This window comes from Magallana gigas, chromosome 7 (assembly GCF_963853765.1).
Source record: "Magallana gigas chromosome 7, xbMagGiga1.1, whole genome shotgun sequence".
Taxonomy (NCBI): Eukaryota; Metazoa; Mollusca; class Bivalvia; order Ostreida; family Ostreidae; genus Magallana; species Magallana gigas.
In genome coordinates, this window is record NC_088859.1 from 6,370,995 (window position 1) to 6,396,934 (window position 25,940).

At 32.4% G+C, this 25,940-nt stretch overlaps 2 protein-coding genes across 9 annotated transcripts; both read right to left on the reverse strand.

The window, feature by feature from the left end:
- Positions 1-4,988: 4,988 nt before the first annotated feature.
- On the reverse strand, positions 4,989-22,369 carry LOC105332477 (dual adapter for phosphotyrosine and 3-phosphotyrosine and 3-phosphoinositide). Of its 6 annotated transcripts, none has more exons than XM_066065275.1 (10): positions 22,230-22,369; positions 14,019-14,115; positions 13,608-13,727; positions 12,088-12,221; positions 11,108-11,232; positions 10,732-10,779; positions 10,302-10,453; positions 9,670-9,757; positions 9,517-9,563; positions 4,989-7,889 (listed from the first exon to the last, which is right to left on the reverse strand). In XM_066065275.1, coding segments are annotated over exons 2-10 (744 nt in total). In that variant the 5' UTR covers positions 14,048-14,115; positions 22,230-22,369; the 3' UTR covers positions 4,989-7,888. The 6 variants fall into 6 exon arrangements, with proteins under 6 accessions (XP_065921347.1, XP_011433404.1, XP_065921346.1 ...); XM_011435102.4 differs by lacking the exon at positions 22,230-22,369 and adding an exon at positions 17,259-17,417; XM_066065274.1 differs by lacking the exon at positions 22,230-22,369 and adding an exon at positions 17,259-17,384 and having other exon boundaries at positions 14,019-14,137.
- LOC105332479 (cytochrome b-245 chaperone 1) lies at positions 22,300-25,804 on the reverse strand. 3 transcript variants are annotated; one of them, XM_011435108.4, is made up of 7 exons: positions 25,757-25,804; positions 25,088-25,194; positions 24,936-24,977; positions 24,194-24,267; positions 23,817-23,916; positions 22,927-23,071; positions 22,300-22,632 (listed from the first exon to the last, which is right to left on the reverse strand). In XM_011435108.4, the coding sequence occupies exons 2-7, from the start codon at positions 25,173-25,175 to the stop codon at positions 22,473-22,475; spliced, it is 609 nt and encodes a 202-aa protein (XP_011433410.3). In that variant the 5' UTR covers positions 25,176-25,194; positions 25,757-25,804; the 3' UTR covers positions 22,300-22,472. The 3 variants fall into 3 exon arrangements, with proteins under 3 accessions (XP_011433410.3, XP_011433411.3, XP_011433412.3); XM_011435109.4 differs by having other exon boundaries at positions 25,740-25,786; XM_011435110.4 differs by having other exon boundaries at positions 25,661-25,784.
- Positions 25,805-25,940: the final 136 nt, after the last annotated feature.

A 25,940-nucleotide genomic window follows, 5' to 3' on the forward strand; every position in this document is an offset into this window, starting at 1 on the left:
AGTAAGTGACCTAATTGTTCAACTGAAGTGACTGCCTTTAGTGGGAGAAGTACCATGATACCAAGAGCTTCAGTTCTTTTTTTCCTGTATCTTCTACTTCAATCAATGAAATATAGAATATCATTTTACAAGATATTGCCGACTTCAAAGAAATAAATGATGTCAAATATCAAACGTTGGCTATGTTAATCCTTTAACCCAATTGCTTGCATTCCTACTGATCCCTTGTTCTGCTTTGTGCCTTAAATTCTGTTGCATTTGTAAATCCATTAATGTAATTTCTCTAAAGAAAACATTTGAAAGATGAAAAAAACATAGGTAATCACAGATTACAAAGCTCACCGAGACGAGGCATCACCCCTATGAGACCACCTTTATCATATTGTATGAAAATCATACTTTATGATCTTGGATATTCATGGATTCTGTTTTGACACAAAATCATATATCATCTGTTAAAAAATTGTATGATAATCATATGTTCATATATTAATCAATATAATAATATAAAATTAAATATTGCATCCTATCATACTAACAATATATATCATATAATATAATAAAATACTGCAATAAACAAAGATGATATTGTAAATATGAAATGACATTGTATTGTGTTAAACCTTATTGTATTTGATCACATAATACAACATTATTATATATAATACAATATTGTATTATATGATACAATATCATATTACATAATACATCATAACATTGAAACATATGATATTATATTGTATAATATAGTATGATATATTGTATTGTATGATATTGTATAATATTTGATACATAATATGATATTGAATTATATGATACAATATAATTTGATATAACATTGTATCATATCAAATGATACAATATTATGTGATAAAGTAAAATATTATATAATACAATATCATACATACATATTGTATCATATGATACAATAATATATCATATAAACCAATATCATATTATACAATATTGTATGATACGATAATATATAATATTACAATATCATATAATACAGTTTCGCGTGATATAATTGTAAATTACAGAAACCATTATCATATTATACAATATCGTATGATACAATATAATATTGGATCATAATATACAATACTATACAAAACAATATCATGATACAATATCATATCATAAAATATCAAAAAAATTGATACAATATCATATCGTATCATATAACTTTTTACAATATAACATATGATATTATATTGTATCATATTAAACAAAAGTGTTTCATATCATACAATACTTTATCATAGGAATCATGTTATATCATTTAACAACAACCTCATCTTTCTATCAAGCAGGTTTAAGTGAGGTAGGAGATTTCTTTAGCATCCTTGATAATGGAGATCAGGCTCTGCATCTGAAGCAACCTCTGCGTTTCATTTATAATATAGTTAAATCAACTATGCATGCTATCATCTATAAAACATGTGACCTGTTCAAAAAAATCTAAACCTCATCCAGCATCCGAAACCTATGGCTCAGATTCAGCATTCAAGCCTGTCAGGTGCATCAGTATACATAAGACGCATCTCCATGCAAGTTTGGTGAAGTTCAGACCAGTAATAACTAAGATATCATCATCAGAGGGCACTAGCAATTAAAACTTAACCTGCTCCAGCATCCGCAACCTATGGCTCAGACTCAACATCCATGCCTATCAGGTGCATCTGTATCATAAGACACACCATCCATTCAAGTTTGGTGAAGTTAGGACCTGTAATAACTAAGATATATTTTTTAGCATCCTTGATAATGGAGATCAAGCTCTGCATCTGAAGCTTCCTCTGTGATTCATTCATATTACAGTTTAGTCAACTATGCAAGTTGAAATAGTACTATCATCTATTAAACATGTGACCTGTTCCAAAAAACTTAACCATATCCAGCATCTGAAACCTATGGCTCAGACTCAGCATTCAAGCCTGTCAGGTGCATCAGTATCATAAGACGCACCATCCATTGAAGTCTGGTGAAGTTAGGACAAGCAATAACTAAGATATAATCATCAGAGGGCACCTGTTTCAAAAACTTTAACCAGCTCTAAAAACCTTAACCTCCTCCAGCATCCGAAACCTATGGCTCAGATTCAGCATTCAAGCCTGTCTGGTGCATCAGTATCATAAGACGCACCATCCATAGCAGTCTGGTGAAGTTAGGACCAGTAGTAACTAAGATATCATCATCAGAGGGCACCTGCAACAAAAACTTTAACCAGCTCTAAAAACCTTAACCTCCTTCAGCATCTGTAACCTATAGCTCAGATTCAGCACATAAGCCTGCCTGGTGCATCAGTATCATAAGACACACCATCCATGCAAGTTTGGTGAAGTACGGACCAGCAGTAACTTAGATATTGCTATCAAAGGGCACCTGCAACAAAAACTTTAACCTGCTCCAAAAACCTTAACCTCCTCCAGCATCCGAAACCTATAGCTCAGATTCAGCACTCAAGCCTGTCTGGTGCATCAGTATCATAAGACACAACATCCATGCAAGTTTGGTGAAGTACGGACCTGCAGTAACTTAGATATTGCTATCAAAGGGCACCTGCAACAAAAACTTTAACCTGGTCCAACAACCTTAACCTCCTCCAGCATCTGAAATTTAGGACTCAGATTCAGCATCCTAGTCTTTCAAGTCCATAAGTAGGTCCAGATGCATCATCCATGCAAGTTTGGTGAAGATAGGACAAGTAATAGCTTAGATACAGGACATGCAACAAAAACTTTAACCAGGTCCGGACGCCGACGCCGAGGGTATAGCATAAGCTCCCCCTGACTTCGTCTCGGTGAGCTAAACAAGAGGCCCAGGGGCCACATCGCTCACCTGAGCAATAATTGCCTTAATTCTGATCAAATTAGCATTACAGTATCAAAATATCTTGACAACTGAGTACAGTAGATCTTGCTAAAAAAAATTGAAAATCTGCCAATTTTTATCCACCTCTTATTTTTTGGTAAATACCAAGCCCCTTTTGTTGTTGTGCCTGTAAGAAGATTTTTCTCTATTCCTATAAACCCCCCCCCCCCCCCCTCCCCATTTCATGGCCCCACTTTTCTCTAGGAAATCATGGTTTCATCAAACTTAAATCTACCTTTAATCTCATAACCTGTGCTTTCACACTAAGTACTGAGTTTTGGACCGAAAACTTTCCCAGAATATTTTTAAAGATTGTAAAACTTGATCCCCCAATTGTGGCCTCACCCTACCCCGGGGGACCATGATTTGAACAAACTTGAATCAACACTTCCTGAGGATGCTTTCATTTTAATTTGAGTTTTTCTGGCCTAATAGTTTTTGAGAAGAAATTTTTAAAGATTTTCTCTATATATTCCTATGTAAAACTTGATCCCCCAATTGTGGCCCCACCCTACCCCCAGGGACCATGATTTGAACAAACTTGAATCTACACTTCCTGAGGATGCTTCCACTCAAATTTGAGCTTTTCTGGCCTAATAGTTTTTGAGAAGAAAATTTTTAAAGATTTTCTCTATATCTTCCTATGTAAAACTTGATCCCCCTCTTGTGGCCCCATCCTACCCCCGGGGGCCATGATTTGAACAAACTTGAATCTACACTACATGAGGATGCTTCCACTCAAATGTTAGCTTTTCTGGCCTGATAGTTTTTGAGAAGAATATTTTTAAAGATTTTCTCTATATATTCCTATGTAAAACTTGATCCCCCTATTGTGGCCCCACCCTACCCCCGGGACCATGATTTGAACAAACTTGAATCTACCTTACCTGATGATGCCTCCACTCAAAGTTGAGCTTTCCTGGCCGAATAGGTTTTGAGAAGAAAATTTTTAAAGATTTTCTCTATATATTCCTATGTAAAACTTGATCCCCCAATTGTGGCCCCACCCTACCCCCGGGGACCATGATTTGAACAAACTTGAATCAACACTTCCTAAGGATGCTTCCATTTTAATTTGAGCTTTTCTGGCCTAATAGTTTTTAAAAGAAATTTTTAAAAAGATTTTCTCTATATATTCCTATGTAAAACTTGATCCCCCAATTGTGGCCCCACCCTACCCCTGGGGACCATGATTTGAACAAACTTGAATCTACACTTCCTGAGGATGCTTCCATTTTAATTTGAGCTTTTCTGGCCAAATAGTTTTTGAGAAGAAGATTTTTAAAGATTTTCTCGATATATTCCTATGTAAAACTTAATCCCCCAATTGTGCCCCCACCCTACCCCCGGGGACCATGATTTGAACAAACTTGAATCTACACTACATGAGGATGCTCCCATTTTAATTTGAGTCTTTCTGGCCTGATAGTTTTTGAGAAGAAGATTTTTAAAGATTTTCTCTATATATTCCTATGTAAAACTTGATCCCCCTCTTGTGGCCCCTCCCTACCCCCGGGGACCATGATTTGAACAAACTTGAATCTACACTACCTGATGATGCCTCCACACAAGTTTAAGCTTTACCGGCCTAATAGTTTTTGAGAAGAAGATTTTTGAAAAATACCAACAAATTTTCAATAATTCTCAATTATCTCCCCTTTAAAAAGGGCGTGGCCCTTCATTTGAACAAACTTGAATCCCCTTCACCTAGTGGTGCTTTGTGCCAAATTTGGTTGAAATCTGCCCAGTGGTTCTTGAGAAGAAGATGAAAATGTGAAAAGTTTACAACGACGACGACGATGACGACGACGACGACAACGACGACAGACAACGGACAAATTGTGATCAGAAAAGCTCACTTGAGCCTTTGGCTCAGGTGAGCTAAAAACTACACGTACCATGCATATGCTTCACCAAATCATCATCATACAAATATTTACCCTGGACGAGTGGTGCACAGTGGTACACACCAGAGCAGGTGTAGCTGATAATGTCATGTCCCCTGATGGTTGTTGTATGAAAATTAAAACAATGTGGTCTATCCTTTACAATGGTTGGTAACTCTACCCCATCAGATTTTAGGGCTCTTATACATGAAATATACACACAAAAAAGACTTGTGAAATGAAACATTTTATTTCTCATTTTTTTTTTTGAAAACAAAGAAAAATAATAACACATAAATGAAAGAGAAACTAGGAATTTGTTAGGCACAAGAATACATATTGCAAGTTTCATGGGTTGTTTTCTACTAACTTGAGCTACATTGAACACCAGTTCAAAAATATTAAAATAAAACCTTACATGTTTAAAATAATGTTTTAAAAATATATATATATATTGATCATCTATACCAAACTTTCAGAACATTTCATACAGCAATGCTTTTTTTATTTTATGAAAAGAAATTCAAAAATTCAAATATCTATATGTAAATTTGTTCAATTCACATAGAGTAAAAAAATGTAAAATATTGGCAGAGAGTTGGTAAAAATGGCAAATAGAGGTATTCATACAATGAAAACATCTCTTGGTATGAAGGTAGCAGTCACCTAATTACTGCGTCACAATAATTAGGTGAATGCTACCTCCAAACTTACAGTGTAAATTTAATGGTGATCATTTTTTAAAATCAAGTCTTACATCTTTAGAGGGGCTGGTTCATCAACAAACTACCAAAAATTTGGCCATAAAGTATTCAGAAAAGAAAAAGCGAACATTTTTGCTTATCTTTATACAAAGCTCTTTATCTCCAGGAGGTTAATATAGTCTAAAAATAGCCTCCATCATCGAACCCTCTTTAATGTTATTTTACAAAAAAAAATATTTGTCTTGAGGGTGATTTTTGTTAAGTATTTCATGTACAAAGTTATACAGTTGTTTTGTGATGTAGTATTCTTTTGATGAATTTTTTAGCAAAATATGTCCAAATCTAAAAAGATCAACTCTGCAAATTTACATGTTTACAATATGGGTTCATTCCAGATAATTGGTTCACATACGAAATAAGATATGTCTAACCTGCATTAATTTCAAATTAGAGAAAGATGCCATGTAAGAATCGATTCTAAAATTCAATTAGGAAATCTTGGGAGCATGTCATCATGAAATTTTACAAAATAAAAACTTGAAAGTTAAAAAATGGCTGATTAAAAATTAATTCTAAATTTAAAATGCAGTGAATTTCACACAATATCGGTTTAAGTGCTATAATGATTGTAATTAAAATAGAAAAACACGCAGCCACTTAAATCTAATTGAAATAGACAAGTTTTAAAATATGGAAAGTGAGTTTTGCAGTTTAAAATATTCATCAGACAAAAAAATCATAATATAAAAAACAAAGCTGTTTTTGACATATATCTACATGTATGTGTATATATAATGCAACAGCTAAATGCTGCTTGAAAAAATAAACCATTGAGCAAGTATAGTACTTGATTTACCATTAGGTAGAAATATGCTCTCAAAGGAAGTATAGACTTAATATGGGATCTCTTCTAAGATAATACTGTTTACATGTTACAAGATGAAAAGAAAATTGACAAAACAACATCCGCCCAATGCATCAGAGATTAAAAAAGAGGAAACAAAATGGTGATTTTTTCACCATTCAAAGCTTTACAAAAAAAAATTCAAATGTAGCTGCAATCAAACACAAAACACAATGGAAAAACATACAAAACTTCTACAAAAACAGCTACAACCTATGGCTAATGTAAATACAAATCAAGCTCTCCAGTACACATATCAACAACATTCACTTCTGTAGGCATGGCCATGATATCACAGAGGGCAATATCTGTAGTCATGATATCAAAGAGGGCAATATATGTGGTCATGATATCAAAGAGGGCAATATCTGGTCATGATTTCAAAGAGGGCAATATACATGTGCATTATACATGAATCAATATTAGCCTTTATTAATGCTCTCTTAACATGAGGTAAAATAATTGTTTCAAATATGGTTAAAAAGCTAGGCATTCTTAATATAATCTTTTTTAAACACCTGCATGAAAATTGGATGCAGCGTCACTAAACAGAGGAAGTTTTGTAATTAATTGTTCACCAAAGCAAAAATGTGTAAGAAAAGCTACATAATAGTGACAAATCTACTGATTATCATCAGACATCATGCTAATCAGCAATATTTTGTCTGTGTTTTGATTCCTCGACTTAATATTACAATCAGAAAGACAGAACCATTTCTGTGACAACCAACTTATTTGTTCAACAATTAAAGCACAAAGGTGTAAAAAAAAGAATTGCAACAATAAAACGGGATGCAAAGAGAATAGTTCCATTTTGTCATCTTATAGATTGTCATTGATACCTTCAACTTTTAAAGCTTATGTAAACTAAATCAGTTTAAAAAGGAAAAAATAACAAAATCATAAAGCAACCTTGAGCTCAAAGATCTTCTTGCATCAAACAAGAAATGTACAAACCTAAATGTGAGAAAAAGGATTTAAAGCAAAGCACATACATTTTTAATGTACCACATGATTGTGTATCTTCTAACATACATTTGGTTTCTAGTTTAATGCACATAAATAGTTCACACATACATTTGTATTACTGATGTACAATTAAATATATTAAATTTATTTTACCCACATTGTAAGAGATAAGATTTTTAAAATACTTAATATCAAAATTTACATTTTTGAATATAAATACATATTAAACTTGTGCATGTAAATACATATCATACAAAAAAAGTGATACAGCCTTGTGAAAATATTATTAATAGTTAACAACATTTCAATTATTTTAATAAACAACTGAATGATCTCTTTGTATAGTCTGTGTATGTAAGTCTATTGAAAAAATCTCTTTCTCCTTAATATTGCTAATACATATTCTACATTAAAATTACCCAGGTCCACTTGACAATATCTAGGTCAGGAGATTGGTGGGCGTGTTTTGGTCAGCTGTTCTAATTGGTGGGTGAGCTTTATGGTGTCCTTAGGTCACACAGCCGCCGAAGATTGTCTCTTATGACCGGACTTCTGGAAAATCAAGTTCAGGTCTTGTCAGTAAAAATTAGATCAATATCTTGTACAGATTCAAACTGACAGTTTGAACAAATCATCTTCTTCAGATGTTTGCATATATAAAAATTTGCACATGATACTTTGATTTCATTACAAGTATGATATAGGTTTTTAAATAAGTAGATGCAGCATATAAAGATACATACTGATTATACATTTTTAAACTATTTCGAATTCAGAAATCGAAGAAAAATATAGAAAAAATAATTTAAACATAACCAATTCAATCAATATATTTCCAGAGAAAAAGAAAAATCTAATGACTTCCAACATGCATATATAGATAACTTACTGAAAGATTTAAATTGAATATACCGGTACCAATGAATGAATTATAGAGAGCTCTGATTAAATGAAACTCTTGGAATGTTGCTGCAAAAAGGAACTGTACCATACAGCCAGACATTTTTGGCATGTTGCAAATTAAGCAAATGTAATCTTTCTTGCTTTTGCAAGTCAATTTTTATAGCAGCAGAGGCTATAAACATAATATCTTAGTGTTATTTTTTTGTATGGTTGTGAAAGTAGCTAAATTGGGTACCATATTATCAAAATGCGAAATCAGATAAAATAAATAGTCATATACAATGTATTTGGAAGATAAAAGCTAATTAAAGCTTATTCTGTTTATTACATGTGTGTATCTACAGTCGCAGATTGGTGAAATAGCCAGGTAAAGCAATATAACCCATCATCTATACATGTACATTTACAAGTACATATATACCTGGTACATGTACATATACAGGTGTTAGAAGGGTAGTGCCCAGTATCCAGACATAGCTGTCTTGTAAAGACTATTCTACAAGATTTACAGATAAAACTGCCACAAGGACATTGTAAATGTACAAGCTTATGGCAGGGGGAAAAGCCAAACTCATCTGCAAATGCATCTCCTAAGTAGTTACGCCTCTTTTTTTATTGTTGAAGTTACACTAACATGCTAAATCCCTTTGATCATGAAAAAAATTGCATTCAATTTTGTAGCTTTCAATTCTTAAAATTATTTCTTAAATTGTATTGGTAATTGATATGTGTCTACAATTTCTGAGGGTCAAAATCTGACACAAATATTTTATCAGAGGGATTTTTTAAAAATAATTAAAATTTTTCAACTGCTTTAAAAGATTCTCTGGGAGTATTTTGTTCACTTGTCATTACGGGATGACACTGCTGATTGTTTCTTTGTTAATCTTGGCTCTCGTTTATCAAACTGATTAGTTCCAAGAAGCATGAATTATATTACCAAAGAACCTTTTTTGAATTGTCGTTCATTTACTTAAATTGAGGAATTTGGCCACCAAAAAAGTTAATAATTATGCATGTACTAAAAGACCATACATCTCTGGCTCCGATTGAAAGTATGTGTGTATATAAGCTTGAAGTGCATTCTCATTAAATCCATACCTACATTTGGTACAGTTGAACATTCAGTTTCATGCATTATAATACACAATGTGTATATCAACAGGTATACATTTATTACAAGAACAGATACATTTACATGAAGTAAAATCTCTGATTGAATACAAAAAAATAGATGATAATGATTGACTTTAAATACCTGAAAATGTATACCTACCATGTCTCCTTCATTCGGAATGAAGTTTTACTATGCAAGTGTTTTGTCTGTGGTTAACGTGGATAGATAGTGACATTAATAACAACAGACAATGTTAAAGACTGCAACATTTATTGACTGACTGACAGACAGACAGGTGAATATTCTACGTACCAGTCGCCAATTAATTAGAGAGATCCAGTCATTGCACTCTTGTTCCGTTGTGGCATACATGTAGAATGTCCGCCATTTAAACACCACTCTGCACCAATATCAAATACATGTATATCAATTATAACAAAAACATTCAGTGATGAAGAACAAATATTAAAAAGTTGTGGAAGATGTAAAAACTAAGATAGAGATTTGTGACAAGCAGAAAGACATAAAGGGTGTAATAGATTTTCTTGTCAATATTTTTTTTTCGAAATGGTGGGTTTTTTAAAATTCCATACAGTTGGCCTAGTGTTGCAATGTTAAAATCTATTTTTGGTCAGTGGTTTTAAACATTCCCACTTAAAATGGCCATATTCCCCCCAAAAAGACATTGTTAACTAGACTTTATCAACCAAATCTAATGGCTTGACTATAATATAGTGACAAATGTACAAAAAATATACTATAAATGCAAGCAAATCGATGCTTGTACTGGGAATTAAAACAGATAAATTGTACAACATGTGTATTCAATCAAACAGGAACTGAAAAAAACGATACTCCCCTTGACAAAGCTATAATTCATTTACAGTACATATATATTTAGATAATTTCAATAACACATCAAAGGTTACCTATCTAGTGCTTACCTGAAAACATTGAATTTCCCCTTATGCGAGCCGTCTCTTTGGCACTCAGAACACTCATCTAGATTTAATGCCCGGATCGGAGTTTTGTCTGTTTTATGTTTGTAATATCGGAGCTCATTTTTTTGTAACACAAACCATCTAGTCCTCCATGTCTAAAAATAACAAAGATAAAAAGTTACTTAAGTGTAATACCTGTATATCATTTGATACAATTCAGTAAAATTACAAAATAATTTTATTAGAAAATTCTTAAAGATAATAATACATTGTAGTCAAAAGAGTGGGGAATTGTTTAGCAGTAATTTGAAAGAATCTGTAAGGTTATAATTTTAGGGCACTTTTACTGAACAATACATGTATCTCTTAAAGACAAGTGAAACTTTACTGCTGCCAACTACGAATCAATTGCATATGATGTAATCATGAATACCTTAAAGGTGGATCCTAGTTTTGTTAAAAATCCTTCCTTTGAGTTGATCTGCAAAGGGAATATGTTTGAATTGATAGAAATTACAAACTTAAATTTTGAATAACATACATGTACCAGTAAATAAGTGATATAGTAATCTAGGAATGATAGTTCTATAATAAATGATGTGTATCTGAAGTTCACTGTTTATATACATGTACTTTTATCTACACTTAAAGCAATAGACTAGTGTATAACTATAATTTCCATTTATAAGAAATACAGCATTATAGTTCTAAACTTTATTTTTCCTGATGTAAATTATCTCAGATAAAACTACCAGTATGCAATATGAATTGTTTTTGAAATTCATAAATTATAAGTTATAGAAACAAACTGAGAATTCGGGTCCCCGCGTGTAGTCGTCAGCCGTGCTGAACTCAGCGTGGACTCGAATAGTGTCGTACATATTGGGCTCATCGATAACTCGAGGGTAGGGGTAATTCAACAGGGTCAACTGACCTACATAAAAGAGATCATTATACAAATGAAGTCTACAAACTAAGCTCATTGTTCAATGTGATAAATACTTTTTGTACTAAATTAATATTTGTGGCATGAACTGACATCCTATAAGGTTAATCTAACATCACTATACAAACTACATAATATATTTTTCACATTCAATCAGTTTTCAAATCTCCATTTATGAACTCCATGGTCTTATGCCTAAAACTTGAAATTTACATCTATAAATACATGTACATGCCTTTAAGTTGAGAAATTGCATTTAAAATGTCAATCAATCAAATACTATAAATGTTATTAAATTTTTATTTCAATTTGTTTTATAATGCCAGGAGTTACAATATTTCATAAGTATATTTGGGCATTATATAATTATATACATGTAGCTACTACTGTGTTGTTTTCACAGTTTATTCCATCAGTGAAAATTAAACTCCTGTAAAAACAGCCTATACAGTAAAACACGCTTATAATGAAGTGCCAGTGATGGGTGATTTTGCTTCATTATATAACCATAATTTGTTATATTTGTCAAGTTTACACCATGTCATAAAGTCATGATGGGGAGTGAAAACCACTTTGCTGTAAGCATCAATTCATTATAAGAGTGTTCGCTATAACTGTGTTTTAATGTATACAAAATGTCAAACAACGATGAGTTCATTAACACAAGATATTTAACACGTTTTCTCAATGCAATTCAAATACGGTATTAGAAATTTACCTTATCTAAATCTAGCACTTGTATGTTAATAATGATAACTATAATAACACAAAGGGTTAACGCCCACTAGAGAAAACAATTTACTCCTTCCAGTAACCAGAAATCAACTCCCCATTACAGCTTACCTGACTCAGACCCAATTAAGGGTTTATTCTGAAAGTGGTGTAGTAGATCTTGAACACTCTCAAATTCTCCATGCCCGAATTTATAATTAGTCCCTGTCCACGTCAGGGGGTAATGCTTCACCGATGAATCACACCTAATAAGAGTATTAAACATCCTAAGTCAGTAAGTGAAAGTATAGAATTGCATGTGTCAACGAGATCTGGGTACGGCGATACTCTTCTTTCTCTAATTCCACAATATATATACATGTACAATTGGACATTAAGTGGCTGGATAATAGTGGATATCACTTTTATAATTTGCAATCTTCAACCACCTTTTTTCCGAATTCAAATAATACAGTCTAAGACTCTTAGAAGAAAAAAAGACAAATATTGAAGTGCATTCCCATTTCAATTTGAATGAACATGTATATATTAAAGGTAAAGATCTATTGTAAAGATGTCTAAATGCATTGACCCTTCTTCCATCACCTTTTTAAAAAAAACTTTAAATTTACACAGATAGCATTTTTATCTCCTAGACCTTGTCCAAATCAGTCAATCAACCCATCAACCAACCAACTAACTAATCAATCAATCAATCAATACATCAATCAATTAATCAACTTCTAGACCTTGTCCAAATCAATCAATCAACCCATCAACCAACCATCCAACTAATCAATCAATCAATCAATCAATCAATCAATCAATCCATCAATCAATTAATCAACTTAACAATACAAACCACTCCTTATAGTCATTTACTTGTCATGACCAACTTTTGTGTACCAACACTATGTCATGAAGTAATATTAGACATTGTAAAGCTTTCTGTCAAGTCAATTTATAAATCATTTTAAAGATTTTTGATAATGGACAAAAGCAAAGTAAAAAGGTTCATAGTATTTTTGATTGGTCTGATTGAATAATGAAGGAGAAATATCAAACACAAGCATATAAGCTTACAAATGCATTTCGGATATCCAAAATATTGTTTTGAGGGATCCAAAGCTCACATTTTTCAATCATTTTCTGTACCACACAATTAAAGCATAAATATCTATTTCTGCTGCTCTTGTGGTGTGTTTGTTCCCAGCAAATCACTTCCTCCACAACCATAAATTGTTTGGCATTTAAAATTTCTCACTTACAAGTTTAAGATAAAACCACAAAATCAAAACCCTTATGAATGAATCACATTCAGGCATATTTTCTCAAACCACTGAATTTCACGGCAGTTAAAAAGTACATGTACCAGTTTTTTTCTCATCAAAGTTTTGCTTGCTACATAAAATTTTATACATGTATTTGTATTTAAATCAATATTACCACCATAGAAACGAGAAATTCCTTGATTTAGATCTAGTCTAGTATTGATCTGAAAAAATATATAATGGAATTTCCAGTTTAGATGTACGTGTACAATATTACCTGACAAAGAGGACAGGGTCCCCTAGTTTAGATCTAGAATTTATCTGAACAAAAGAGCACATAGCTTTTTGTCAGAATCCTATGGTTTAGATCTATAGATTTACCTGACAGAGAGAGCATAGTCGCCTGGTTTAGAACTAGGTCGGAGGAGGTACGTCCCATCCACTCCATTCTGTAGCAGTAGACTCTCCGCAGTGTGGCGGTCACAACCAGGATGAAACCAGCTATTACAATAAAACAGTAACTACCATTACTGCAATGAGTAAATTTTTTTTTTTTTCAAATTCAAAAGAAAATATTTGTATACCCTTAATTCAAAACTCATATAAGGAAATCCATCATGTTATATCCCAATAAACCTGTATAGAACTTGTATTCCATAAAAATAAGCCCAAACAATTTTGAAAGATTCATCAATATTTCTTGTTGAATAAAGCTTAACAAAAAGTTATAAAAACATAATATTTTAGCATGCAGATTTGACATTCTGTTATCACAGTGTATAACTCACTAACCTTAGGGTTTCCACTTGTTCACTCGACATTCTGTCAGAACCTCTTGATCACACTAACATTTTTTCATCCACAACCTTGCAATGGCGTCTCCAAACCACTAGAAACAGAACATCACTTCACTGTAAAATTCAAAAATTAATCCTTGGCATACAATTAACTGTACACAAGTACAAAACATTGAATGTATGATCACAAATATTCTAAAATAGATTTGAGCACTGTTATTGTCTATCCAATTTATAGAAATCCATTGTCATGAATGAAATAAAGAAGAAGAAAATAGAAAACTAATATTCATAATCCATTGTTTAAAACTAGAATATCTCCCAAATAAAGTTTGAGCATTAGTGTTACTTCAAAATCTAAATATCAAAATTACCGTAAGTAACAGGGCACCTATGACCACTAAAATTTTAGCTCAATCATCCACAGATTCACCATCCTAAATTGTTTCAATCTGCGCACTATGAACAGTCTGTTGTAAACAACCAGAAGCTACCTATATCGTGACTTTTCCTTTAGTATCACATTAGTGAATAGGCCACTTCCTGTCTGGCGTTAATTAATGAAAACTAAGTATGAACGACAGTAACTGCGAAGAATCTATATCAGGTACTAGAACAGGCATGATCAAGAATTCTGTAAATAAACTACTACTGCATAAACTAGGATCTAATGAATCCGTTCTACTAAAGATAACATTAGAGTTATCACTGGGTCAGATCATGTACCAATTTAACTATTAAAAATAGCATATGTGTGCAATCCAAACTGTATAACATGTAGTAAATATTACTGGTACATTGATCTGTGGCAATACAGGATGCACTTAGAAAATTGTTGTTGTATACAGCAGATGATTGTACTATAATCACTGTGTCACTAAACCTCTCTCACTCAACAAATATCATAATTGTAGAACTAACGAGTACAAGTCACAAGCTCCAATTGTCATTGAGGGGGAAGGACAAAGGGGAAGATCTGGGATCCTCGTCAGTTTTGTTTTTCAGATTTACTAAATTCAAACACTCACCATAATAATTCAAAATACAAATTCAACCCCATCTAGCCAGTAGAATATATGACCCCCCCCCCCCCCCCCCCTTCATAAAAAAAAGTGAAAAGTTACCCGGTCTGCACCTCTACATGTCACATAAGTGACATTTCTGCTACTCTTAATTTGTTTATATACTGATAATTGCCCTTTGATTAAATGGGTTGAAAATTTTTATGCTCATGGGTATGTGTGCCTGTAGTGGGGGAATCCCCTATAATATAATGTATTACATTATCATCTCTGCTTTAACTCGCTTGAAGAAGCTCATTATTATTAGTAGACTGTCAAAATCGAAACGTTTTTTCCCCAAGATCTACTCTGTTGTGTAAAATTGGTGCTGTTTCAACTGAAATATACTGGGTACAGCCCTGACCGAAATTGGGCAATGTCACTGCATTCAATGTATTTATAACTGGATAGTTAACCATATTAAGTAGACTCCATCTCCATCAAATCAGAGTTTGTCATGAACTGCCCCAAGTCCAAGCTCCTGTTAAGATGGCCCTAAAATCTCTCAACTATAAACACATGCTATATTTAAGTGGAAATGGCTTACTGGTCAAATGTAACTGATACAAAAGAAAACTGTGATTTTCTCTTTCATATTTTTAGGCAAACAATAGCCAAAACATTTCATGAAATTGTGCCCGCTCCTACCCATATCCTAAACTACAGCATGCAAGAACCTTATACATAATGTTTTTTAAAATATCTCAATCATGTGATACCTTGGTCAGAAAATTAATTAAAAATATGAAGAGAACAACCACAGGGTCCAATGTTAAATATTTCAAATAACATATTTAAAAGTGATTGAAATGGGATGATTTTTCTTTCATAATAGTGAATGTAATAAAATTTATTAACCAATGCAATACACAAAAGGACTAAGTGCGGTTTTATGCAATTTTTGCCCCCCAAAATCAAAGTTTTAGAAAGAGCTTTAAAATAAGATGAAAGATAGTTAAAATCGTTGTGGAAATAAAGGTGGAAAAGGTTATCACCACAGTGACGTCATAATGTAGAAATGACGTCATGAATATTGCATTATTTTGATAAATTGATGTTTTGTAGCAAAATATGGGTGTTTTCCGATGGTTTTTCGACTGGGAAACATCGAGCGCAGGCTTGCTCAAGTACCATTTTTTAGTATAATATGTATAACTATCTGAAGGAAAACATATGTTAAAATTGTACTTGAGCAGACCTGCGCTCTATACTTCCGAATGCAAAATACAGAGCAAAAATGAGAATATCTTCATTTGTTTGCTAATTTGCGGGAATTAGGTCATTTAGGTGACGTCATAGATAAATAGCGAGTGAGCAATGATGACTAAAATCAAGATTAAAGTTATAGGCATCCTCTTTACAATGATTTGTGAAGATTTCATTTTTATACGATACTATTCAAAAATTGGTTGAAATCGGGGGCAGATATTTGACCATACCGCATATAGTCCTTTAAGCCCAGAATGTTAAATTTGAGAAAATGATTTGACAGCGGGTTAGTGTTGGGGTATTTTTTGGTGATATACATGTATGCATGCAATAATGTTTAAAATGTGAGAATTTATAGGTCTATAAAAAAAATCAGGGAAACTGGAGTTAAAACATCGGTTAATTATAAGCATAAACCAACTTTGGTTCCACCATTTATACGTTTTCCAGAGTAAAAATATTTCGGGCTTGCGAGAGAAGTGGATGTAGGCCATGCCTGTCCACTTCTAAAAAGAGAATAGCTGTTTATCAGTTTATCAGTCCGAGAGCTGTCAGGCTAATATAGGTCATTAGGATGCAGAATAAAAATGCCATGAAATAATCTTCTGTCTTCTTCAGAAACAGATGAACATGGTTATAATAGAAAGTTTAAAATTTTAGTGAGTAGTTATATGTTTACATTAAATGATATAAAACATGTAATAGAAACCAAATCAATAACTGTGCTCCCCTAATAAAAATAAAGACCCTTAAGATATTTTTCATCAATTCGACCTCAAATAGGATAATACCCCACTAAAAAATGAATTAAATTTTAGCATATCAAATATCAACCGGTTCATGGGGAAATTTTCTTTCATTCATCGATCATCTTTTCAAAATGTAAAACAGCTTATTACATGCCACCAAAAAGTAAGTAGAAAACGAAACATGGCAAAAATAAACAAGGGAATAATTTCACTTACACCGCCGCTTTGCCTCTAATCACAATCAGACTTTAACTGCTTTGTTCAAGATCATGTTAAATATTTTCTTTATCCAAGTAGGGATACCGGAAGTTTACATCATCCCACGATGTTGAGCCCGATGAAAACTCGGGATACATTAAGTATTTTTCCCTATAGCACAGAATAACATTCAATCCAATCTTACCATATACAGAAATATAAATAGACTTAATTGAATAGACTACAATAAATAAAAAGTCCCACTTTTCTTTTTCAGTTATAGCCAAAGGCCCGCGGGCCATTTAGTTTACCAGAACAATGATGCCCCGCGTATACAATATCATGATCCTGTTACATATTCATTGTTACGTTATTGATTCAAGTCTCTAATGAGTAAGAATCAGTAGTTTCGTTAACATCTAACCAACTCCTAGATTCTATCTTGCATTTGAACTTCTCCAAAAAACTTTCATTGCCCTAGTGCTGCATTAATAAAGTTGATAATATATTTGAGATCAAGATTAAATTAGTATCTAGATCTACCTTTGTTCTTTGTATTCATTTTAACATCAATCATGCAAGTCTGTATAGTTTGGAGCAGTGGTTATGCACTTAAATATATGACCTGCTGGGAAAATGCATCTGAGACATTTTAACTTTCCTGGCTGGTATACCTCTGAGCTCTGAATGTTCAGATTCAGCATCCGAGTCTTTTTGAGTCCTTCAGAATCCTCAAATGCACCATCCAAGCATTTTTTGGCAAATTCCAGACCAGTTCTATTAGAAATGGGAGCTACTCCAAACATTTTTACCCCTGCATGACCCCACTGAGGGTATAACTCCCCCCCCCCCCCCCAAAAAAAAAAAATCAACAAAATTTTGTCTTGTGCTAGTGATGAAAAAGGAGAACTTCATGAAAACAGAGTTGGGAACCCAAGTGATTGAATTTTTCTCTCCCAAGGAGTTGGGTGTATTCTGTTTTAACAGAGATTTATTTTTAATTCACTAAATATCCGTTATTTGAAGAAGAGTTGATGTACGGCCGTTTCCCACCATAGTGTTCATTGTGGTAATTAATCAATATTTGCATTTCAGATTCAGTAATAATTTCTCAAATCATATTTATTTCATAAAGTTGAGAATATTTTCTCGTATATTCAAAGTTAAAATAACCTTCAAGAGGTCCCTTGCAAATTTATATTGGGAATGGTGGTTCCATATTAATTTCATAAATATATATATATATAGCTTCCATTTTCCTTAGAAAGATTTCTGTTTTTAAAATTGGCATGAGAATTTGTTATTGAATCATTTATTCAATGTCCATTGTAATGTTGTTTGATTAGGACATAAATATATTACATAGATAAATACTATACTGGTACTGTACCAGTTATCGGCTAAGACCAGTTATCGGCTAAACTGAGAGTTCGGGTTTATAGCACGCGACAATCCAAGATTTTTTAATTCAGTCGTCTTTTTCGAATAAAGAAAAGTAAGTTTGCTTGAAAACTTTCTTGAATATGTTTTATACATGAGCTTAAACGATCATTGTTTACCGCTGATTTTACATCCTTGCACTTTCAGCAGTGGGGGGAAGTGACGTAATAAGTTAAAAATAGAATATCACCTCTTTGTGATACGTTATTATATCCCTGCTTTGATTTGACATAAAATCAATACATTTAACATGTATAAACAAAAGGAATTCACGAATTTCCGAGAGATTCGTAGCGCAATTGAACACCTGATTGCACAATTATGTATTGAATAGTATACGATTTGGTGTATTACCGTATGATAATAAAAAAATTATTTTATGAGTTTTGTTTATAATGTATCATGACCCCGAATACTTTACTCTGACCTCACAAGGGGCATAATTCAAACTACATTTAGCAGAGTATAAAATCAACACGAACACGGATTTTTACTATGTTATTATCACGAAGCCGATAACTGGTACAGTAAATCGTAAAAATTCGGCAAATTCGGGGCGTGCTTAAAAGAACCATACAAGATGTTTGGGGTTCTAAATAATGATATAAACTAACAGATTGATAAATAAGGAGTTCACTTTTTAAAGTATGTCAAGTTTTATCCAAAAATATCATTAATTAAGGAATTACGAAAAGAAAACGTTAAATTTTAGGCGATAACTGGTACAGTGCCAGTAACATGAAAATATTGATGAAAACAATTAGAAATTAAGGTTCTTCTGAATCATCTTTGCTTTATCTGGTAAAAATTGCAAATGAAGCATACCATATATATTTTACAAAAAATCAATGAATAAGATATTTTATACATAAGTTACATGAATTGGTAATTAAATCCATAAACTGGTACATGAACTTATTTTGGTTGCATAATTTAGGAGTTTGCATGGAAATTAATTACAACATTGACAATCTTTTCAACAAGTTTTATTTGGGTATACCAATTTATGGTATAATAAATGCCACTAATTCTAAATCACAATATAATAAATATTGTCATGGAATTCTCTTTGAGAATTGGGATTTAAGCTCAACAATTTTGAAGTACAATTTTTTTTTTTGCAATATATTGTTTAGGTACCATTCCCCTTTCTAAATACGAAAGATTAAGTACACACATGTAAATTTGTGGTTGTATTTTTTCAATAAAAAGCAAATCTTATATTAAGCTAATTTCAGCAAACCTTTCAGGGTAAAATTTGATAGAAATTCATCTTTATAAATATGAAGTTGTATGAACAATTTAAACATTTAAACCCAGTGAAAATTTGTATATCTCTTATAAGTGGAGTAGTGTACACTTAAGGAAATCTCTCTTTTATAATATCATGCACTTTCATGCACTTTCCATATATCATCCAACAAAATGGTGGATCAATATACCAATTAATAGTTAAGTTTGTGACCTATAGCTCAGCCAATTTAATAATCTATGAAAAAATATTCACCTGGTAATAAATGTATATTCTCAAAGACTTACAATCGACCACATACAGATACATTTTAAACAACGACAAAAATATCAAGAAATTTAAGTAATCATATCGACTTTATTTTTCACATTCAGAAGAATTTGAAACAAGTTTATTTAAGTTAACAAACTTTAATTTCCCAAAGTGAAACAATAACAAGCATAAACTTTTTACAATTAATAAAACCAGCTTAATCAAATTGCTATATATATAATAATACCGTAGTAATTAAACAAAAATGTGCAAAATGAAAGTACTAAGTAGACTAAAATCAAACGAAATATCACACAGTTAAGTAGAGAACAAGTCATGGATTGCTAGTATGTGTATTTTCACAGCCAACCCATTTTAAAAAAAATGATTTTTTAAGTATACATGTATATACATGTACATGGGCATAGAAGAACACTAGTACTGTAATTATAGACACTTGGAAAAAACCCAAAATACAAAACAGGAACATCCTGATTTTTATCTCAGCGAGGTGCAAATACTATGTTACACATGTTCTAGAATACACATCAGAGAGCTGAAGCTAATGCATATAAAAATAACACAACAATCAAAAGTCATAATCTCTAACAATCATTAAAGTTTGTGACTAGATCATCCCAAAGTTTGGTCTATTAGCTATAATGAAGGTTCACATTTTATGATTAAACGCATCACTGGTATGTAATGTATTTTCCAGAAGGGTCTGAATACTGGTAAAAATACTTTTAAAATCCACATTGAAAAAAAAAATTGTTGATCCCAATATAAAATGTTAATGCACTCTATTGTACTAGCATGGTGAAAACTGTTTTAGCATCCTCTATATAACATTATCATGTTTCATGTACCTGTATGCGATATGCCACATCTAACACAAGCACACTGGTAAATGAAATAATATCCATTGTGTGGAGAGTATGGGTTTTATTTCAAAATGCAAGTCATCAAGACATCAAGGTAGTACCGATAAACCATAAATGTACATGGAAATTAAGTATAAGACCTTGGGGCCCCTTGAGATAATTACTATTCCTGGTAGGTCACCAAGACATATAAACTTGGACCCTCAGGAATGAATCCGACCTGAATGTATACATATTACTCTCTATCCAAAACATGAATGAAGTTTATTTGCATAACTATTAAGGCCAAAAAATGTTTCCCTGCCAAACAGTCTTGAATGGGCTAAAATTAGTATTAAACAGACAAACACAAAAACAAGAACAGACGATCAATACCCGACCCTGACTAGATATACTCCAGCCTGTTTCACGCATTGTTTTAAAATTTTCTTTAGCAAATTGGTGAGATATCCATTAAATTAATCCACGTATATCAATATAAATCTACACTCAATGAGATAGGTTTATACACACGACGGTTTTTTTTTAAAGAGACCCTGAAAACAGAATTTACAGAGAGGATACACATTAAGATATGCTTGGTGTCCAATCCTATTGAATTTATTCAATAAAATATGTTTACTGTAATTAGAATTTCAGGTTCACTGGGGTCAAGTTTGCATTTTGATTCCACAAATTGTTTGATTTATGTATTCATTTTCAACAAGTGATCTGTATAACATACGGTAATTTTTTTGTACCATGATATGATAAACCACAAGGCAAAATCAACATACAGAGTTTAAGGTACGGTAATCACTGTGGAATTAAACACTTTCAACTTTTCTCATTCTGTATTGAAATCTTATGTGAAAAAAAACCCAACACCCCTACCAACCACAGCACTGGCTATTATACTACCGGCAATCAATATCAAGAATATGTGAAAATAGCAAAGAAAATAATAACATACTAGTAATAAAATGCTACTTGAACAACAAAATAACTGATAACTGATATTTCTTCCCTTTGATCTTTAAGAATCACAAGCATCTAAGTTGAGAAAATTAGAAAAATAAGTTGATAAACATGCATGTAATGAAATTCTTATCCCTACACCGGACAACTTGACTAATTAACACATGTAAAATTACACTCAGAGTACTGCATGGTAGTACTTACATGAAGATGACATAGCCGAAAAAAGGCAACAAAGCATGTCACCTCACACAGAATAAAATGACAAGTAACCTGAACTTTTGATATTTATTTCCTTGTTCTAAAAGGTAAATCTGAGTAAAACTATTTAAAAGCTTTTATTATTGCAGAGTACTTCCTGTGAATTGTTTTATTTCCTATACAGAACCATAAAAACAGTTTATGAGTGTGACAGATAAAGTGTCATTTCAATGAGGGATTTCCTATTTACAGGGGCTTTCCTAGGTCATCCTTCAGTTCCTCTGGGTCCACGTGTTCGAAATCCTCCTCATCTCCACTGGAGGATGATGTATCACCATTCACCACGCCTGGCCGCTCACCCAGTCTGAGGAATGTTCTTATCTTGTCAGCAATAGCTTCCTGGTCACTGAGGAAAACCCAAATAGAAAGGATATTGATCTATACTGCCCTAGGTTGAGAATTATTTAAAAGCTTCCTCTTTGGGAGAAAAAAGAACTGTACACGCACAGACCTATAATTATTCATTAACAATGAAATTTCAATAAGTGTTATATTGCTATACATTCTATTCAAAATCAGTGGGTGTTTTTACAAAATAAGATATTGGCATTGCCAAGACTATCAAATAAAGCAGACTAATACATGTACATTTAAACAAACAAGTATGCAACACATTTTTGTCAGGAAATAACAAAATTACCTTTTATTGCCATAAATGAAAGACTCGGTCACCCCTATCCTGATCCCTGTATCGTATACCATCACAGTCTGGTAAGTATTGCCAAAGTAACGAACATACTGTTCCTCTACATCCACATCCACGATGTCTGACAAGCTAGTGACCACTGAAAATAAATATCAATTATACAAACTTACAGGCTAAATATGTATTTAATTAAAGGGAAAGGGGTCATAAATCCCCTGCCCCCTTTGGAATTTGATTTGAATAACAAAGGAGTCATTGTTGGCTACATGTATAAACCAGACACAGACACCTGGGGTATAGTGTAAGATCTTCAATGGTGATCAAGCTAAAGAGAAAAATTGTTGACCATGGGCCATATTGCTCACCAACACAGTCCATTTCAAACCAAGATAGCTTACTTGCATTTTTTAATCTAATTCCATCCTATTCAGAAAGCCATACAACAATGGTGACCTTTCTTGCATGGATTGATAGACGGGCAGGAAAAGCAGGAAAAGCTTACTAATATACCAGGTATTTGATTCAGGTGAGCTAAAATACCTTATATTTCATAAATGATGACACATTGGCCTTTCATCCTTTAATAGTATCTCATTCAAATATAAATAAGTTACCGTATATCCTATTTATTTAAAAAGATGACTCAATGTTGATAATTCGATCATGTTTTAAAACACATCCTTTAATAGTATCTCATTCAAATATAAATAAGTTACCGTATATCCTATTTATTTAAAAAGATGACTCAATGTTGATAATTCGATCATGTTTTAAAACACATCCTGGTACAGAGTACTACTCTCTACTTCAAATGTTAAGATACTTAAGTGCATTTAGTATTCATGTAGCTTATTATTCAACATTGGCAAAGAAGAATCACTTACCAATTTGATCATTTTTTGTGGAAAATAGATGGAGAATTTTGTCATACACTGTATAACGTTTCTGGCGAAGTTCATTGGTTGTCCGGTTGAAATCACAATACTGAAAAATAAAAATTTCATCCTCTAGTTAATTACAAATCAAAGATCACAAAATATAGAGATTAGCACAGATTAATACAACCCTCATCTTTAAATTTCTATAACTCAATAGACCAGAAACATATATCTATGGAGAATTTCTTTATCTATTCTCCAGAACAATTATTGTTAAGTATCCTTATGAATGTGAATTAGTAAATGTCTGGGTAATCAAGATGCCAGATTTTAAAATTTTGATTTTTTTTTTCCGAGCATCATTTCAGATAAATATTGCGTACCTCCCAGTCCTCAATGCACGCCAGTCCCACAAACAATCCACTGACTACATACACCAGCTTCCATAGGGACGAATCTGTCAACATGACACAACAGTTCAGTACCAGTGTTTAGTGGACTTACAGAAATTATTAAGTTAAAAATGCTCCTTATGTGGCTATTTCAATCACAGTTCACAAGGGGTGTTTGAAAATTAAAGGTTAAAGGATGAGGTGACCTTTACTTATTATATAAACATATACATGTACTATTGTAAGAGACATATTGATGATCATGGGTGCATCGATCATAAATTTTTTTAATGTAATTAAAAAGAAAGTATATAGAGCTCTTAAGGTGGTATGGGACATCTGTCGATTTAAATGTGGATTAAAGTACATTAAAATAAGAATACCTTCATCAGTTTAGAATTTTCAAATTTTACACTTCTTAACCAAAAACATATCTTTTGAAAAATTTTGGAGAGGTAAAAAATGTAAAACCCCAAGCGGGATTCAAACTCATGACTTACAGATTTGTAGTAAACCCTCTAACCCACTGCGCTACGCTGTAAGGTGACAATATTGAGAAAAAACTACGTATATAATTTGACTTCCCTTTATTGTTTATTTCGATGAACAATACGTCACAACATGGAGGTGTCCTATACCACCTTAAAAACATACACATACAAGTAAGGACTTTTTCTTCATGCATGTACAATCATGTACATTCAAAATAGAGTTAAAGTACTACTTTAAATACCTTCACTGTACACAGCAGCTCCATATCCACATGCCATAAACGCTGCAATAAAATAAATCTTCAAATTTAATAATACACATTCCTTCTATTAGATGACAAATACCGGTAATCACTTTACAGAGAGAAAAAAGCCATTTTTGAGCTATACAGACCTATCACAATACCAAATGACTGCAAGCTTGGCTCCTTGACCAATTTCAGCTGCTCATCAGTTTCCTCCCTTACTCTGACTCCACCCATGCTTGATTTATAATACCCCCTGAAACATTCGAATGAAAATTTAAGGGATGCATGAATTAAAAAAAAATTGAGAGGAAAAAGTAATACTGTTGTGTGAAATATTTTATTCAGCAATAAATGAAGTCTAACTTTATGTGTCTTTGGCCTAGCCTTTCTAATAAATTTATTTGAATACAAAAGTTTGATGACTTTATTATAGTAATAAGTCTAATAGAATCTGATCCGATATCTATATAGGTCAGTTGATAATGACACAAAAATCCCCGGGCACTGGAAGTTAGTCAGAGTAAATATAGTTAATGCATGTATGAAAAAGGCGCATATTATATTACACAGTAACAACTAGTGCAAGTGCTATCATGCTATGATCATGGCAACATTAATTAAATTATGAATGGAGTATCATTATGGACCTTCTTTAAAAAACACACATGTTAAGGAAAAACACACGTTAAGGAACAAGATTTTACTATGAAATTATGAACCTAAGAAGAAGGTTGATGGTTCTTTAAGTTGAATCAATGACTAGTTCTAATAGGTTTTTAAACTTCGATAATAAATTACCAGTTGGGGCTACAAACCTATCTCTGTTTACAAATATTGCTCTTCATATTTAGGATGATAAAAATCCAAAACGAATACAACGTATTTTTCTCTTAATTACCTAAACCATACAATGTTTTGCATTTTAAAAATTATTTTTCAATTAAATTTTGAGCAAATGATAGCTTAGTTCATCGTTAAAAATGTGTTCTATGAAGGATT

Excerpts from the sequence above, each read along its gene's own strand:
- LOC105332477 (XM_066065275.1), bottom strand. The coding sequence starts at position 14,047 with ATGTCGAGTGAACAAGTGGAAACCCTAAG. Across the intron at positions 12,222-13,607 it reads GACTATGCTCTCTCTGTCAG|GTGTGATTCATCGGTGAAGC; the intron begins GTAAATCTATAG and ends TACTCTTATTAG. Across the intron at positions 9,758-10,301 it reads GGGAAATTCAATGTTTTCAG|AGTGGTGTTTAAATGGCGGA; the intron begins GTAAGCACTAGA and ends ATATTGGTGCAG.
- LOC105332479 (XM_011435108.4), bottom strand. The coding sequence starts at position 25,175 with ATGGGTGGAGTCAGAGTAAGGGAGGAAACTGATGAGCAGCTGAAATTG. Across the intron at positions 23,072-23,816 it reads CACAAAAAATGATCAAATTG|TGGTCACTAGCTTGTCAGAC; the intron begins GTAAGTGATTCT and ends ATTTATTTTCAG. Across the intron at positions 22,633-22,926 it reads TTCATTTATGGCAATAAAAG|TGACCAGGAAGCTATTGCTG; the intron begins GTAATTTTGTTA and ends GGTTTTCCTCAG.